At 36.6% G+C, this 19,200-nt stretch overlaps 1 protein-coding gene across 1 annotated transcript in view; it reads left to right on the forward strand.

The window, feature by feature from the left end:
* TMEM135 (transmembrane protein 135) overlaps positions 1–19,200 on the forward strand; it is a 157,509-nt gene that overhangs the window by 68,067 nt on the left and 70,242 nt on the right. The window contains exon 5 of the mRNA XM_059465996.1: positions 631–696. Coding sequence (XP_059321979.1) covers positions 631–696 — 66 coding nt within the window. The remainder of the gene's footprint in view (positions 1–630; positions 697–19,200) is intronic.

Consider the following 19,200-nt stretch of genomic DNA (forward strand, 5'->3'; position numbering starts at 1 on the left):
AACCTATATCTGTATCAGAGGTATGTTTTAATTGTCTCACTGCATTAAGGAAAGGATGGAGGAACTAACGCAAAAAGGTATTCAATCTAATTAAAGATGGGAGATTTCCCCAAAATTGTATTCCCTGCCATTTGCACATGACAATGTTGTGTTTTATAATCTCACCATTACTGAGAGTTAAGAGGGGCTTTTAGGAATAGCACCACATCATATTATTTTGTCATACTCATTGGTCAGTTTAAATGTATATTATTAAACAGCAATTTTGAAATTAAGTTTCATGAGTCATGAAATACCATATGGTTGTTTTTTCCACAGTACCCCACTTGTACTTTACAGCTTCTGGAGAACAGTTTTCTGGGGCTGAGCATCTCTGACCTGCTCAAAGAGTCTTCTGGAACAGCTGGGATGTTGCCTGAGGGATCATGTACTGTTACTTAGGCTGAGACCAAAGCCCTCAATATGTCTCACCTTCCCTAAACTGTGCAGATTGTTCTAAAGGAATTACTGGAGCAATTCAAATGTAAAATAGGTGCTAGCAGAAAATATAAAAAATGTTGTAACAAGTTGAAACAAACTGTCATAAGCTGTTTTTTAATGATTAATTTGTCTGTGTGTTTGTTGATGCAGGCCACAGAAACATTGTTCCGAATGGCAGTAGCAAGAGGAGCTATCACACCTTTAAGACATGGAGAAGTAAGGCTAAATAGATCTATTTTTTTTGTTTCTTATTTATGTGTGATGTAATGCTTTATTAATATAGTGTTTTATAAATTCCTGGAAGTCATGCTGTCTTCAGGTAAGTGAAGAGAGTTGGACTACATATAACTTGCATACCTACATTCCAGTATTGTTTTAATGGAGAACAGGAACATAAATACTGCCTAGTCAGAAATGAAGTATTTTTCAAGGAATTCCCTATGCTTCTCTTTGCTTCAATCATTACTTAGCCATATGATAGAAGTGGCTCAAGAGAGCCTTTCAGCTGCTTTGCCAAGTGCTGGGTTCCAGTTTTTCCACTGAATTTTCTCGATTAAAGATGGTCAAAACTAGAGAAATTCACAGGAGGTCAATATTTGTTACTGGATAGCTGTGAAGGGGTTACTTCATCCTTTGTTCCTTTTGAGAAATAGTAACTTCATGTAATATACAAAATATTAACACATCAATTATTCCAGAGAGGATAAATGTATTGGAATTTTATGTTGGTCATACACACTTCTGTTTGTGGTGAACATTTTTTTTTTCCTTTTTTGTTCAGTTTTATATCTGGTAAGCATGCTTTTGAACATTGATGATTGAATATCTCCAATATGAGTTGGTGCCATTTATACTTAGGTTGAATTTAATTTAAAAAATAAAATACTTCAGTCAGTCATGTCACTGGAAGTGAAGGATGATCTGGGCATTGCCACAGCTGGATGCTAGAGTGTGTGTGGGTTTTCAGTGTAAGAAACCTCACTGTCTTTTCATGGTAATATTGTTTTGATCAAATTCCTAGTAAGTTTGCAAAAAGTTCTTATCAGAGGCACACTGTTCAGTCTGTAATCTTGACCTACACTGACCCTGGAGTCCCAGCTGTGCTGTAAAATGTTCCTTATACTGATGAGGTTGCCTTAATCTCTTTTTTGTGACAAAATAATGTATCTCTGCATCAGTGTCTGAAGATGTACCTCAGATATCATGTCCTGCCATAGTCTGTAGTTTTAGCTTTTCTGAGTATATGGGTCCTCTCTGAATTTTGTGTATTGCTATTTTCTACACAGAAGAATGTAATGCCATTTCCAGAATTGTTAGTTACCTAATGTGTGCATCCTTTCCAAATTCCCTGATTAGTTTTGTTTTTTTTTTTCAGTGAGGGGTTCTTAATTTTCTGTTTTAAAGACCAGGTTGTCCAAAAGGTTTATGTAGTTACCCAGTCAGTGATGTGAATTATGGAAAAAAAAATTATTGGTTTTCTTAAAGAGTAACTAATTGTACTGTTTGCAATCCAAAATACTGGGACAACTACAGATGTAATGATGTCTGTTGTGAATAATATTAGTAATTTCTGAATCTGATACATCTTCTGTTGAGCCAGTTTAGCTCACTGATAAGGTAGAAAAAATTTAAATTTTTTCTTCAGGTATTCCTTCTCATTTTTTATCCATTAAACCACCTCGAAGGCTAGAGAGAAGCAGAGGAGAAGCAGTAGCATAAGTGGTGAGAAGATGTTACCATGGTTAGCAAGAAAAGAAGTGTAAGAAAGTCAGCTTCATGTTGCTGTATGGTGTCCTGTGATACTTTTTCTGAGGTATTCCTGGGGCCTCAGTGGAAATGGAATTAAGACTAAGCTAGATAATTTATAGATAAAACATGTAATAATGGTCCAGAATTGGCTTTTTGTGTAAGAAGGCAGTGGGAGAAACAAGAAAATACCTTTTTTCTCTCTTGTATTTTTATTGGACTTTATGCAGCAGAAAATGTTTTCTCTCAAGGGAATTATTTTCATTGAATTCCATTGTAATTATAATTCACTTAGTCTGAAAATGAGAAATTACATTATTCAAATGAAGCTAATTTTTCCAGAAGAAACATATAATTATCAAGTCATACTAAAATTTTTTTTGCTCTTCCAAGAAGTTGCTGGATGTTTGCACACAGTAGTAGAAAGGGAGCCAGAAAAAAAGTTGAATATGAACTAAAGTTGACTGTATTCTGTTTGAGAAGTGTGAATTTGGCAGTGAAAAACAAAACAGAGAAACTTTTAAAATGGAAATTTCAAAATATGGAGGCAGCAATCCAAATGTGCAAAAGTGCTGTTCAACTTTCACATCAGCACTTAAAAATGTAACACCATTTAAAATTTGAGAGAGGGTAAAAATGTTCACTGCTAGAAGGCAAAAGTCATACCTGTTTATTTTAAATTAATAGAAAGATGGCATTATTCTTTCTGTACCACTGAACAGATTATTGTGCAAACATTTCTTCTACAGGCAGCACAGTATGCGTTTAAAGCTGTGCATTATGACCCAGTTGTTATCACCAGGTGGATTTATAAGTTGGCAGTCCCTTTTATTTCTCCTTTCAATACTTCCTCATTCATTTGGCCGTATCAGGTCTTTATGCATATAGAATTTTTATGTTTTTCATTTATTTTCCTTGAAGAAATTAAAAAATGAGGATGTATAGGTTTGGTCTTTCTACTTTTGCATGTGGTTTATAAAATCATTGTTAAGAGTTTGTATAATTATGCTGCCAAAACTAATTATCAAAATTGGGTGCATCATGCCAAAAATTATTTAACTGTGGAATAATAATCATAGAGGTTCCTGAAGAATCTTCTCAGCAGTTATTTTGCTCCTGGGTGGGTTTAAGTGTAGTAGCATCTGTGGGAGGGAATCAAACCCAGAAGGAATTCATTCTCAGGATTCAATATGTTGTTGTCTGTGTTAATTAGATATTCCTATCAGTTACTTTGTTGTGGGGGTGGTGCACGAGGCAGAGCCCTATTCATTTCTGTTACCACTTCTAGCTGATGCCTAAATGATCCAAAAATTGTGGGAGCAAATGTGATCACACCAAATCCTATGGCTGTGCTTCTCTCTGGGAATCCTAATGTGCATTTCATTAATGACACAAAGCTGAGAGCCGTGCATTTGAGGAGCCCTGACCTGGCACCACCTAGAGAGCTTCTCCAGATGCTTCTTCTGCTCTGGTCTTCATGCAAGAGGCTCAGGTCTGCTGCCATCAGTTCCTCTCAGTGTTCAGTCTCCTCCAGACAGGCCTGCTGTCTCTGTGGAGCTGGCTGATAGGGCAGCAGTGATGGGGTTGAGGAAACAACAGCAGCAAATGAGTGACAAGAGGAATACAAGGAGGCTCCTGCTTCAGAGGTGACTTTTTCCACTTTCCAGTTCTGCATTCCTGAAGCCTCTACTGCTGTGTGCTGAGTCCCCAAGGGAAAGCTGTAAGGAGGAGTAAGGGTTGGCAGCAATGGGCTGTGAGGAGTTACTGAGTGCATGGCAGCAGGATGGAATACATTTGGCACAAGCTGAGATCAGTTTGGTGACTATACACAGAGAGAACTTCCAGAATTTTACTGGAAATGACCAATTTTATTCACGTTGTTCCAATGATACACCAGAACCAGTGTCACATAGGATGTGGATATCTTGTGGAGATGCTGAACAGGAAGGAGAGATCTGGTGAGGACAATGAGCTCACAGGACATTGATGGCCTCAGGCCTGTAGATGAGGGAAATGGATCTACACAGAGAAGGAGCAGGGGGATAAACTGAGAGGGTGGAAGGCTTAATGGAAAAAATGCATGAAATACATAGGCTGACAGTCAACAGGTCTAATGGTAGAGTTATGATTCCCAGAGAGCCACAACTGATACCAGACATGCATGACCTTTGTGACTGTTAGCATAAAAATGTAAGCTTTTCTAGCCTAAAATGGCTTACTGCTTTGCAGTGCAATACATGCAACTGTATGCATTTCTATGGCAGTACATACCCGTGCTTCAAAGTGGACTTTGTTGGAAAAAGACAAGTTTTTGCTTTTGTTTAAAGCAGTTTTTAAGAGATTTCACCATTCTGTGTGTTTTCTGTAAATTCAGTAATGTGAATTGCAAAGTTTTATGAATTTAGCCCAGATATGTGTAAAATGTAATTTCTGTAGATTTGTGTTCATAGTTAGTACCAGTGATGTGTTTGTGATACAACAGTTAGCTAAACATTGAACAAGGGGATCAGTAAGGGTCTTTAAAATGTGATTTCTTTAATATTTGTACAAATGAATCCATAACAGTGGGAACAGCAATATGAAGCACTCCTTCGTGCAGCACTGCTTTTTGTTCAACAGATGTACTGAAAGAACCTTGGACAGGAGGGTACATAGTTGAAGTGACATTAGTGCCAGCTCAGGTTTTCCTTGCCCTCTTTCTTCACAGCCCACTGTGCCATAGCAGAGTGCAGTGTAGTCTCCTGGAAACTTGCCTGTGGAATTATAGTCATATAGACATGAACCTTTTGTATTATTAACAGAAACTGTGATGGCTTTTTTCATGAGGAGGAACTTCTTGATTTTGCCAATGGAGTGATTCAAAAGAGATATTAGGACACCTGTCATCATATTTAGTTGTGTAATGTGAAGATGACATGGAACTAAGTGAGGCCTCACTTGGAGTACTGTATCCAGTTCTGGGCCCCTCACTTTAAGAGGGATGTTGAGTTACTTGAGCGTGTCCAGAGGAGAGCAACGAAACTAATAAGGGGCTTGGAACACAAGCCATATGAAGAGCGACTGAGGGAGCTGGGGTTGTTCAGCCTGGAGAAAGGAGACTAAGGGGTGACCTCATCACTCTCTACAACTTCCTGAAGGGTGGCTGTAGTGAGCTGGGGGTTGGCCTCTTTCTCCGGGCGACAACGGATAGAACAAGAGGACACAGTCTCAAGTTGCGTCAAGCTAGATGTAAGTTAGAAGTAAGAAGGAAATACTTCACAGAAAGAGTGGTCAGAAACTGGAATCATTTACCCAGTGAGGTGGTAGAGGCATCATCCCTTGAAGAATTTAAAAAAAGACTGGATGTGGCACTTGCTGCCATGATCTAGCTGAACAGTTAGAACATCGGGCTGGACTAGATGATCTTATAGGTCTCTTCCAGCCTTGAAAATTCTGTGATTCTGTGATTCTGTGATTCATTAAATGATAATCTCCTCCACATGAAGGATTGTTAGTCTCTTGAATTTTATCCTCTGGGGTTTTCCTGTCCTGGTTAAGGGTTGTTGGCACACAGAAAACATGTGTGTTTTTTAAATTTAATAGATTGCAAAATGGTGTAAATTTAATTTAGCCAAATTGTATTTCTGAATGTTGTGTAAGATCCAAAGTGCCAGTAGGTTTCAGTATTAATTTCTCATATAAAATTACCCCCTTATATTTGAAAGGTTTTTGCAAAACTAAAAGAAAGGGTTTGGTTGCAGGCAGGTCTGAGTGCCTGTTCATCTAAAGTGAAGCCCCTTCTCTCTGTCCTAAGAAAATAATGTTTAATTTTTAGTTTTTTCAAAAGAAATGTGTTCAAAAAAATTCAAAATTAAAAAGTTATTCTATAAGAGTGTTCTGAACCATCAGTTAACAGCTCAAATTATTGGCACGCATAGTTATAGCTTTCTCATTAGTGAAATCTATTTCGGAAGTAGTATAGAGCCTGTATTTTATAACTTCTTCTAAAGAAGAAGCAATGGATAAGATGTATCCACAAGAATAGAACTATTTTATAGTCCTTTGGCTTAAGGTTTTGGGTTGGGGCATACGTGTCAGAAGTATTTTAAAATAGTACTGGGATCTGGAAAATTCTGCTGGCAGGTCACAATGGGTAACAGTTCAAAGGTAATTTAATTGCCAAAGACTGGCATACCTTATCTGGAAGTAAGTCAAAGGTAAATAATTCTTCTGATTAAATGCAGTGAAAACTAAAGCTTGATTGGATAGAGAGAGAGAGAGAGGTTGAGAATGCAGTTGAACCCTGGGGAGAGAAACCAGCAGATTGCCTTTGAGGTGTTCCAGTGTACAGTGTTCCAGTGCTGTTTTTGCCATGTGTTCAGTTGTGTGAAGGTGTTATGTGTCTAGCTTGCCCTGGGTTATCCATTTTAAGTGGCCTATGGATTTTTAATTAATTTTTAGTCATGAAGAGAAAGGAAAATTTGTTTTAAAACCATAGTTGAATATCAAGAACTTTTCTGCTCTTTTAAAATGCCATTTGCCTACAGATAATCTGTTACTTACTAAAGATCATCTCTAGCCTTGACAGAGTATTAATCTGCTCTAAGTAATTTTGTTGTGATAGCATTAGTTTGTTAGGGAATGTGAAAAATTAATACACTGTAGGAATCATGGCTGGTGTACATTTAAGGTAGAAATACCTGTAAATAAGAGAGTGGTTACATTTCAGTGGTTATATTGCAGAATATGGAGAGGTACCACTGAAGAAAGGTAACACACAAGTTTGGGAACTCTGAGAACTTGAATTTCAAAACAGAAGTGAAATAATATCTATGTAACTCATGCTTTGTAGTTTTCTTTTAAGTGTATGGAAAATATAGTCTGTCTATTTTTCATGGAGTGGAACAATAGAATTTAGTACTTCAAGCATTTAGCATATCATGCTGGGCATTATTATTGTTGTAATTTTCTTTAGTTCAAACTCATGGTATGTATTTATCTTAGAATAGTCTTAAATTCCCTTAATGAAGTGTAACACAAGGCTGAAAAGTAAATTAAATTATGCCCAGAGGTATTTTCCAGGTGTGTTTCACCAAGAAAGTATTGGCAGGGAGTAAAGTAAGGAGGGAATTACCTATTTTAAAGATTTCTCTTTTTTTCCTTTCTTAGTACTTAGCCTATGTATTTCAGATTTCTTACTGTCTTGCATCAGCAAAGCAGCTAGTGCATGGTAAAAGTAGACAATAAAAAATTATGGCAACAAAGCTAAGTGTAAGGAAATGTATTTAGCTCCCAATCTAGTTTTTTTTTTAGTCTTCTATGTCATGGCCTTGGAATGAAGCTGTCATTTTGCTTTATACTTAAAACCTGTCACCAAAATTGCCCCCTGCAACTCTATTGTTCTGCAAGAGAAAAGATCATGTGCAGGGAGATTTTTACTCCTGTACATGAGGAAAGGCAGAGTAGGTGCTACTGGAGTTTGGTGCTTGAATAATGCTTCTTTCTCACTTTGGTGGTGTCCACACTGCTGTATGTTAATTCATTCATAGAGTTGAAGAAATAGACAACTGTAAGAAGATACTTAACCTGATAAAGCTAAGAATTTGTTCACATTCCCTTAGTAACACTAAGCATTTAAGAATACTGAGTGTTACTGAAGCATGCATGTAACTAATCCTTAGTTTTTGTGCAAGTTGTTGGAAGAATTAGCCAGTGTCTGAATGTCCACCATTTTCAATAACACTTTGTAGTGTAAATATATGCATGTAAACTAAATTACTGCTGTATGTATAGTCACAGAATATAGAATGGTTTGGGTTGGGAGGGACCTTGAGGAACATCTAATTCCATCTCCCCCCCCCATCATGGGCAGGGACACCTTCCACTGACCAGGTTGCTCAAAGCCATATCCAGCCTGGCCTTGAACAGTTCCAGGGATGGGGCATCCACAGCTTCTCTGGGCAGCCTGTGCCAGTCCCTCATCACCCTCACAGTAAAGAATTTCTTTCTAACATCTTATACAAATGTTCTCTCAGTTTGAAGCCACTCCCCCTTATCCTATCACTGCAGTGCCTGGTGAAGAAACCTCTCTTGGCTTCCCAATAGGCCCCCTTCAGATGCAGGATGGTTGCCATGAAGTCTCCATGCAACATTTGCTTCTCCAGCCACTTTGAAGGAGTCTTAATTTTAGTGTAAATGTTTCTTACATTCAATGACTTTCAGCTAATTAAATATAACATTCCTTTTGTAAAACAGTGTTCTTAGTCAATTCAAATTATTTTATGCTTCTTGTCCATGTGTTATATTTAGTAAAGTATTGTTGAAACAAGAAATAATAGTCATATTTGGTAACTTTTAATTGTCCTGTATGTTAACAGGTTGAATAAATCAAAATGCAGTTAGAAATGTCTTCTTTTGGATTTCTGAAAAAAAGATCAATGTGCCTATAGTCAGTGAGAAAGCTTTTTCCATTCCATTCCCACCTAAACAATAGTACTGTGATTCTGTGTGCTACTCTGTGCTTAAAGACCTAAATTCCCAAACATTTTCCTGTAGGTATAAAACTAGAATAATCCTACTTTTATTGGGCATATACGTGATTAATATTATATAAAAGATAAAATTTAAATACATTTCTCTTAAGCTGTAGAAAAATCAAATTACAATACCTAGGGTAAGCAGTTCCTGCTTATAAAGGCCAAGGGTTTTATAGTTCTTTCCAAAATGTGAAGATGTGGGAAAATGCTGTTGATAGGGAAGTTGTCTGCTAGGATTGGGAACCCATACCAGGGTGTAGTTTTCAATAGTGTGACATTATTTGGTGGCAGGGGGAAGAGACTCTGGAGCATTTCCATCACATGACAGGTTGTGATCCTTACTGGGTGAGCACAGCTGGCTTTTTTGGACTCTGTAATATTGGTACTATACTCCAGTGATCTGAAATGATTTCTAATTTAAAAATCTTAGGTGTTCTTCCTTCTTTTAAAAAACTTCTATGCATTTGCTCTGTGAGACCATCCCTGTTCCTAAATAACAGCATGAGAGCAGGAGAACAGTCCAGCCTGAGATATTTAGATACCTTTATGGTTGTTAAGGAAGTTATTGTTATGGGCAAGATCAAATACTGTTGCTGGCTGTTCAGGACTCGGTACTCAAGAATCAGGAATAGTGGATATTAATGGAAATTAACACTGCTAGAGTTCTGTAGTAATAGTCTGCACTGTTTCATTGTAATAACCTATTTTAATATTTTACAATATTTAATCACTTAGGAAGGATTATGTTGTCTTTCTTGACTGATATCTCAGTGCAAGGTGATTGTGATGGGTGAAAATCTGGTCTGCCAGCAGCAGGAATGATAGGGTGCATGAACTGCTGGAACAATTCTCCCACTCTGAACCATGAAACCAATCTGTTCCTGGCAGCTACAATTTTATGGAAACTAATTCTTTGTTGATGGAATCAGGTGAAAAATATATGGTTCTGATTAGCAAAGAGTCTGTAGAGTTTCTTGGTCATGGAGAACATTCCTCAGGCCATGTGCATGTGTTCAGATGTGTGTGACTACACATATTATTTGTGTTACATATTTATCTTCCTATATTAAAAATTATGGGCAGTTTTGTTTTTTAAATATACTGTTTTAAAAATATTTGTATTATAATTGATAAAATTATAATTATTAAATATATGTTTATTATGGTAGAGTCAATATTTAGTTTTATTGTTCTTAAGCTTTAGAAACTCAAGCTTTTAAACCCAACAACCCTTAAAATAATATTTAGTAGAACTAAGTAGCAAAAACTCAAATATGAACCTTTTTTGAAGTACCACTGTTTTCTGTAGGAAATATGTATTATATAAGTGACTGCTTGAATAAAATAATGACCTTTCATTTATAAGTATCCTGCAGAGCTGCAAAAAGTAAACTGGTATCTGCAGTCTGACTAATGGACTGCTCACCACATCACCGCATGCAATTAAGCATAAGTGATTTTTCTGCTCAAGACAGCCTCAAGACTGATTTAGCAATGAAACTTAATTACTTCTAGCCCTTAGAGAAAATGGCTCAACAAGGTTGAGGTTGTTGGCAGGGCAGTGTGGGAAAGCTATTGCTGCAATTCCCTTCCCCACTTCTGATTTTCTGTTTGCAGTACTTAAAGCACAGTTAACTTTCAGTTAAGCAAATATTCACACAAAACCGGTGCATTTTTATTTCTTTCTTTTTTACAAGGCTAAAGAAAAAGATAATGAAACATTGCAGTATTTTAAAAGCAAGCATTCTGATCAAATCCCACTGCTTCAGACTATGGGGGAAGTTATTCTCTGCTAATGGAAATGAAAACTTAAACATTAGTTCTCAAATGCTTAAGTGTTAGTTAACCATTCTGGCCAGAAAAATCTTAAGCTAAAAGATATAGGTAAATGCATTTGTGCTTCTCGGTAATTCAATATGTTATAAGTAAATTTTTCCTTTATTTTGTACTTAGGTTATAGGACAAAATGCTGAAGGAAATGAACATTACCAAAAAAATGAATCATATTAATAAACTACTTTATACTCAAAATTACTTCATTTGAGTTTTTAGGAATGTGTTATTTTTCAAGGAAACAGGAACTTTAATTCTGTGACTCCAAGGAATACAAGGAATACATCTGGAATAACAATTCAGAAGGACATATGGCATCAATTGCCTTATATTTTCCTATATGGGGGTTCTGATTGAAGTAAGAGGGAAAAGTGCTCATTAATTATGTGGGATTAAAAATGCAAATGCTATGCTGTTTTGGATTTATGTGCCCTATTAAATAACTGTGAGTATGGAAAAGATGTGGAAGCTGAGCAAAGAAAATTTACTTTTCTGTTAGTCAGCTGTGGCAATAACTTGCTTTATTTCTGTAGTATATTTTTCACCTTAACAGCTTTGACTCCCTTACTCTTATCTCTTCATGTAGAGAAATTTCTCATTCACCTCTAAGATTGTAATTTACAAAAATATGCAATATTGCAGTTGTAATTTGTTTGATAAATTTCCTCCTTAGTAATGCTCCAGGTCTTTTTCCTGTTAACAGTTATGGACATATTTATCAATGGAAATATTCATGGTAACAAAACAAACACATGCTAAAATATTTGCAGGAGTGTGCAGCATGAGACACTAATTCCCAAGGGCATGTTTAGCACATGCTCTAGTGCTTTACTCAGTGGGAAGTGAATTTAAGAGTGTGTATAGGTCCCCTTGATTTTAACAGTATTTAACCAAACAAGTGACTTAAGCTTTTTGCTAGGCAGGAAATAATAATTTAAGCATGTACTTGAAGGGTTCTTTTTTAAATTTTACTTTTTTTATCTTAGGTCAGAGCATTGAAAGAGTCATTGGAATCAGCACTATTTTAGCATTATATTTAGACTCTCTGGAATAGTTACCAACCTTGGCTTATATTTATTATGTTGCGTTATATATATACCAATTTTTTTTTTTTTTAATTTGATCTTGTCAGGCTAACATTTTCTGGGATAATGAGGATGGTGCTTCCCATCTGCACTATGCAATGTCAGTTTTCCTCCTTTCATGAAGGAGGAACAAGGTCTTTCACAAAATCCATCACTTGACAAAGTAATGAGAGATGGACCAGAGACCTGAATTACAGTTGCACCCGCAGTGTCTATCAGGAACTACATGAACTCAGTAAGGGACACTTGCCTTGGACAGTTAACTACCTGAATAAACTTGGGAAGATACTGGGAAAAAGTTGATTATTGACATCTCCTTGAGAGGCTTGGCATAGGTAAGTGAGTGACTATGAATACATGTGAAAAGTAAGCTTTTGCTCTCCTCACTATATAGCCAAAATGCTACTCCTTATTTTGCAATAGGTCATGCAATAGATGTGCTTAACTCCTATAGTAAACTAATTAATGGATTACCTGCAGTGAAATATGATGGTCTCCTGCAGTTTTAGCTTCGGGTGGAGATGGATGCAGTGGTTTGGCAGCCTCTGTTCTTTTCAACCATCCAGTGATATAGGATGGTGCTGGCTGCCCTGGAAACTTCATGCTAAAAAATTAGGACTAATAATATTGTTGGGATATAGGATAAATCATACTCTTTGTCTAACTCTTGAATTCTACTAAAGTTTGTAAGCTAAGTTTCACTCCTAATTAGAAGAAAATCTTTTGTTGGATTAACGGTAGCAGCCTTGCTGCCTCCTTTTGTTCATGGCTGAAGTGTTTATAGCAAAGGGAGAGATGCATTGTATTCTTTACAGAGCTCCTTTCTGGAAGGTGCTTTGACTCCCTTTCATGTTGGATTTTAAATCTCTGTTATTTGTTTGGAAGAAGAGTTCAACACTTATGTATAGTTTACTTCTCTGAATTTGCTCTGAGCTGTCATTTTGCGGTCTGTGCAGGATGGAACTGAACAGAGGCAGATGTGGAAATATTTCTTTTCAGTAAGATTATTTTGTACACAATGTACTCCTCTCTGTGGCGTTCAGTACAGCTCATCAGACTTCATGTAAATTTAGGACAAAAATGTAGACAAATAAATTTCCCTGTGTCATCTGCATGTCCTTGAACTCGGTTTCACTTTGGGATGACTGTGTGAAGAGACCATGAGTGGGTACAATTTTCCAGTCATAAGGAAAGTGCTTGGAATTCCTGACATTTGGAAGTGTTCACATATGTTTGATAAAATATGAGGTTTATAAAAAAAATTTTAAAAAAAGCTTTTAAGTTGCTGGAACTCAAAACTTTTATGTAATCAAATCTGACCCTGGAGCTGTTTATCAGACTTAAAGAAAGTGCCCTTCACTTCATTTGAATTCTAGTGGTGATGTTTAAAGGAAAGATTGACTAATATCTCTTTCTATGTTCTTGGCCACCAAAGATCCTTAAGTTCATTCTCTTGTTTCATCTTGAATGACAGAGAGCCATTTAAAAATAACAGCTGGTGACCAGTGTGGTCTGGTAGAGGTGGTGGGTATCAAGAAATAATTCCTGTGTGAGATGTCTTATTTTCCAAAGCATGTTCTTCCAGCAGTGAACTGTACTTGTTAAACTGGCTTAAATGAGTGTTTTTTGCACTCCCAATATAAATTATTTCAGTTCCAGGGTATGCAGTTTCTACAAACAGCATTTGGCATCAAAATGCACAAAATATTTTTATTATTTTAATGTATCAATAATATGGGAAATACTGTTCTAGATAGTGGAACTTTGTGTACAAAGGGCAGAAATAAAGGTATTTGATTCTGTTGACTAATAAATATTTTGATGTATATTAAAATATCAGTACATGATTTTAAAACTATTAAAGTGCTGCTCAACAATGGATGTGGTTACAAACAGCTGGCTATGAAAAGGTTCCTGCCTTGGTCCCTTATCTCAATGCATTTTTATGCCAAAAAAATGACAATTTGAGGTTACATTACTAATTCTGGAGTGAAAAGTGACACCTGTTTAGCATTTCAAATGCTGTACTTATGTCTGAAGCAGACAGACAGAATTTGGAAGTTCTCTCTTTGCATCTTCACCCTTCCCCATTTTTGTTTTCTCCAGTATTTAACGGTTGGTTTCTTGAAGGTGCATCCAGACAAAGTCTTTTCTAATAGTAAGTAGAAAGAGCCTTTCTGGAGCAGATTTTCAGCTTCATCCCTGGAGTGAGAGCTGTGGCAGAAAAATGTGGTTAGAGGGTATCAGTGTTGCTGGAGTGGCACTGGGAGAACTGGGCCAGCCTGTTGAAGGGGGACTCTTTGGACTGGTGTCACCATCTGATCAGAAGACTGTGGGAAAGGTTGTCTGTGAGTTACAACATAATTTCTGTGCTGCCTGCTATTAAGATGTCTTCAGTCCCACAGCTCTGAATGTGAAAGGTTCCCTAAGAAGGGATTTTAGGAGAGCTAAACTTAGACAAAGCTGCTTTTATTGCTGAAATACCTCATTCAGTCATTTTCCCAGTATAGATGAGAGTTGAGATTTGTCTCTATTAATTCCCTCAGGGTATCTTAAAGAATTTTATGCAAGATCTCTAAAAAAGAAAGAATAGTGTTTCTGTTCCTATCTGACATTATATTAAACATTTGAAAATATACACATTAAACATTTGAGGATAGAGTAATGAACCAGAGTTGCTTCAATTTTTCTTTGACCCATTCCTGTATTGTGGGCAGATTATAGTATCAAAATACTGTAGTAAATCACTTAATAATTAAATTCTTTGTTGGTATCTCAGGAGTTTGAAATTCCTTTGGGTTTTCCCAGCACCACCTTTGAAGATAAGGCCTGATTTGTCATGTGTTACATGATTCTAAAGTAGTTTCTGCTCAGGTGACCTAGCAAGCAGATAAAAGTGGTGCTGTACTTGGAGGAGAGAAAATACTTTAAAAGTTTTTTCTAATTTAACCATTTTTTCTTTAATGTCTATAGATTTAGCAGAGTTTTACCCTTTCAGAATATACAAGCCTGTTTATCCAGTTGTGTAAGGTTGCCTTAAAATGAATCAAAACCTTTCAGGTATGAACATTTGTTCTTTAATTGGAAGCAAAAAGTCTTTGCTAAAGATTCAGTACTTATTATAGGTAAGGCCTGAGAAAGCTCCTAATTTAAATATCAAAGCTTTCCAATGGAAAACACATTTTCAAGAGAACCAGAAGTTAACAGAATTTAATTCTCAAATATTTCTTGGTTATTTTTGAGTTGTTGAATTTTTCTGTTGTTTAATTTTCTGTCTTGGATTTGTTTCTCCTCAAAAGCATAGAGACCTCAGGTCAGATTTATAAAGGCTTCTTACATTAAATCTGCTAGTGTTAAGCCTTCATTCAGTTTTCATGTGATGTGTATGTGTTGTGAATTTAATTTTTTGTTTTACGAAGCTGAATGGTAATAAGGGTCTGTGATTTTCCTCCCAACAGTATTTTCATGTGTGCTTCTCCTTTATGTGTGTAATGAGCACTGTATTGGTCAGTGTTTGGAGATGCATTTCATTGCCTCAGTAGTGAAGTAGGTGTTCTAGGAATAGTATGAAACACTGCCAGAAGTTCTGGATGCAATCTGAGAATTGCTTTGATGTGATATTTGTACAGGGGTACCAAGCTTAGGAACCCGTGCAAGGCTCGATTTAGTTTCTTGTTTTTTTTCGTGGGTTTTTTTTTGGTTGTTTTTTTTTTTTTTACAAAAGGTAGCTTGTAATTAGGGTTGAAAGGGACTCTTAATGGTGTACTAATTTGTTCCTCTTCCTTGTCCTGACAGGTTTAATTATTCCTAAGTATCAGTGAATAGACTGATGACTAGCCCAAAATTGACCAGTTCCATTGATGATTGGGCAGTGATAAAATTGTTTCTTCCATTTTGTTTCACTTTTTTTGTGAGTTGTACTAGTGAATTATTCTTCCTCAGGTAACCTGTGTTTTACTTAATTGCAGATAAGCCAATAAGACATTTCCTTTACTTCTTATGAGTGTTTTTTTAATTTCACAATCATCATCCTGGCTGCAATTTCAAGGGTTTAAATCAGCTTTACTGGCTACAATATTTTCTCATAAAGTTAGATTAGAACTTTCTTTCCAACACATTTTTAAAAATTGAAGTAAAATTCCCTCCCTCGCGTTATATTTTTTCTTTCCTGGGTTCCTGGCATTTTTTCTAAACTTAAAATAACTCAACATGCTGAACTTTTCCATATTGTCTCCATCAATGTCTCCACTGTTATTTCCTTTTTCCCCTTTGCTTCAGGAAACACATTTTTCATGTCACTCACTGGCAAGGGAGTAGCTGATTTATACAAAGACCAAACCGCCTACCAAAATGATCCTCTTTTATAATTTCCAAAAAAATTGCAAATTTTTCCCCTTTTCTGCCTACCTGTCCACCTTTTTTAATGTAGTGTTATATTATGTTTTGTATAGTATAAGAGCTATCCTGATGTTATCTCACTACTGAGTGATTCATCTCATCTGATAGGTAACTCCTGGTTGTGCTCTGCTTGGCTTGGTTATTTCTCAAGGAATGAGGAAAGATGCAGATGATCAGTTTCGCTTTTTCCAGTAGATGAATAGCATAATTCTGCAAAAACATAATTCGGCAACCGCATTTGATTTATGGCAAGTGAAGGAGGTGGGGTGCTGAAGAGTGAGAAGGGCATAATCCTAGCTAAAAGAATGCCAGGAAACCTACTTCTGTGTGAGTGGGTAGAGGAAGAAAACTTACATAATGGGAGAACAACACAGATTAATATGTGAATCAGAATAGTTGATATATTTTACTGAGTCTTCATGAACTGATCTCATGATCAACAGACTTTTGTCCAAGCTCTGTTATCCTTGTAACAGAAGCAACTGATTTGCACAAGACCAGAGCAGCATCAGTGAGTGCAGCAAATGCAGTAAGCTGTGCGAGAGGACATCCTTGGGTGTCTTCTGAACTCACCTGGTGCTCCAGACTCACACTTGAAACAGTCTATACTTGAAAGCTTTGCTATTCCTACAGCTGAAATGGAAAATTAGTGTTTGTTCTGAAAATAGCACTTTGCTCAAAGAGATGATGCTCTGATATTCAGGAAAATAAGCCAGAAACCTGATAGAGCACATGGGTGCATACCAAGAATGATGGGAGAAAATACCTCAAAGACACAAACTCATGAACTGAAATAATAAGCATGCTGTATTCCCCTTGGCTGACATCTCAAATATCTTTGTTGTGGTAAAGACTAGATGTTGTTCAGGCCCTGGTCACTGCAAAAATTGGATGCAGAGTCATCAGAAAAGTGGAGTAGAATCACAGAATAATTAAGGTTGGAAAAGACCCCTAAGATTAACTATAACCTGGCACTGCCAGGTCCACCACTAAACTTACGTCCCCAAGTGCCACTTTCACTCATCTTTTAAATCTTACTAGGGGTGATGGCTCCACCATTTCTCTGAGCAGCCTCTTCCAATGCTTGGCAAATCTTTACATGAATATCTTTTTTTGGTAATAGCTAAAACAAACCACCCTTGGCTACAGCTTCAGGCTTTCCCCTCTTGTTCTGTTGCCTGTTCTGTGGGAGAAGAGCCCAACCCAGCTGGGAAGGAAGTTGGTTTTTAATCCTCCCTCCAGAAAGTTTTAAATCTGGAAAGGCTGATGCTTTTACTTAATGCCTGTTTTATGTGTGAGTCCCTTTGTGCATCTACAGACAGTATCATTTCAAGAACGATAATATACCCAATTTTATGCTTCAATTTTAACTATGTTGAGGGGATTTTTCCCCCAGTATTTCTTTTGTTCTAAGTGGAGGCTGAAATTGATAGTAAGTAGATAATCTAAAGTGTCAAAAACATTAATACCTTCAGTTATTATGTGATAGCATAATTTTGATTGCATGAATGAAGTACCTGAAAATTGTTACTTGCAAGATGTTGCTTAAAAAATGCTAATGTGAGCGCAATAGTTCATTTTTGTTTACCAGAACTATTATATTTATTTTTTGACTTCCAACCAAATATCAATAACATAAGTAATCTCTTAACTATTAATCTATTAAATATTGTCCAGATTAACATTTTATCTATATTGGTGTTGCATTTCTACAAGGATTTTCTTTTCTGTAATTTGATAGCTGAAACTATTGGTTCCTGTTTTACACTGGTATGTACTTGCTTGAGTTTGTGTAACCTGATCTATTTGTCTGAATTTTGGCTGTTCTGGGGCATGTGCTGCCTGCTTGACTCCACTCTGCTTTTGTCTCCCTAGTTTTCACTTCTTTAATGATTCCCTGCAGTCTGTGAACATTAGGGTTCATGTGAGGTCAGCCATACCTTGTAGATAGTGATAATAGTGCAAATAATGACAAATATGGGGGGGTTACATGGTGTTTCCTGTATTTAATTTAGAGCCTAGGGATTTGTGTGCAGCTAGCAAGAATGTTGCATGAAGTTTGGTTTATCTTTAGGTTCAGATTTGAATCTCTGAGTATGCTCCTGTTCCCAACCCCCTTTTGTATTTTGCTTTAAAAAAAAATCCTGTAAATTGAGCATGTTTAGGGATCTTCTGTCTCTGAGTTTCTTTTTTCATGTTTTGTATGTATTGTATTTCTTTACTTTTAGAGTTTTTGTAAAGCTGTTTCTATTTAACCACCACCTGAACCTGGGTAGCATGAAAAGGAAACTGGCCCCGCTAAGGAATAATTTTAGTCCCTGATGACAGTGAGAGTGCATGGAGGGAACACAAAATGTTTTCTTACAGGTTCCAAAAAGAAGAGATGGCTCTAGGCTACAAATGCCTTTTGCAAAGTAGGAAGTGATGTGTACATGTGAGTGATTTGAAAGCTCAAAAAATTCCTCTCTCTACCAGCTGATGCTAAGAAGTAATTTAATATTACTGGTAACAGTGCCAGAAGAGGTAGCGAGGCAGGCAAGTTATTAAAAAAATATCATTGGCAACAACAAAACTCCCTTTTTTCAGCTTTTTAATAAGTCTGTTCTAAATTGTAAGATTATAGGCTTCTGCTTATACTCTGAATGAACAGCTGTTGGAATATAAGGAGCTGGTGGAATAAAAGGAGCTCTTGGTTTCCCCCAGAGAGCCCTTTTTCCATGCAGAGGTGAGTGCAGGGGGCTGTGGTGCTGGGTACTGCTGGGCTGTTGAGGCTGCTATTAAGGAAACAAAATAAAAATTAAATCCTTTTGTTTCTGCCTTGGATTCAGAGAAACTACTAAAATCTCTGAAATCCCTGGAAATTATGATATAACAGTTTACTCAAAGATTTCAGGAGTATTTGTGAAAGCATTCCCTTAAATATGGAGTAATGAAATTTGATGAGATAACCTTATATGCCATCTTCTTTTACCTCAGTTGTCTCTGTTATTAAGTTAGCAGAAAGAAGGCTTTGTTTCAGGATACTTTCATTAAGATATGCTGAAGTCTTCTTTTGGTTGATTGATTTGTTCTTATGTGCTCTATTGGGAAAAAAGGCACATCTAAATGTGATGGATACCCTGATATTATGCACTCTGTCATTT

Source organism: Ammospiza nelsoni, chromosome 2, assembly GCF_027579445.1.
Source record: "Ammospiza nelsoni isolate bAmmNel1 chromosome 2, bAmmNel1.pri, whole genome shotgun sequence".
Lineage (NCBI taxonomy): Eukaryota > Metazoa > Chordata > Aves > Passeriformes > Passerellidae > Ammospiza > Ammospiza nelsoni.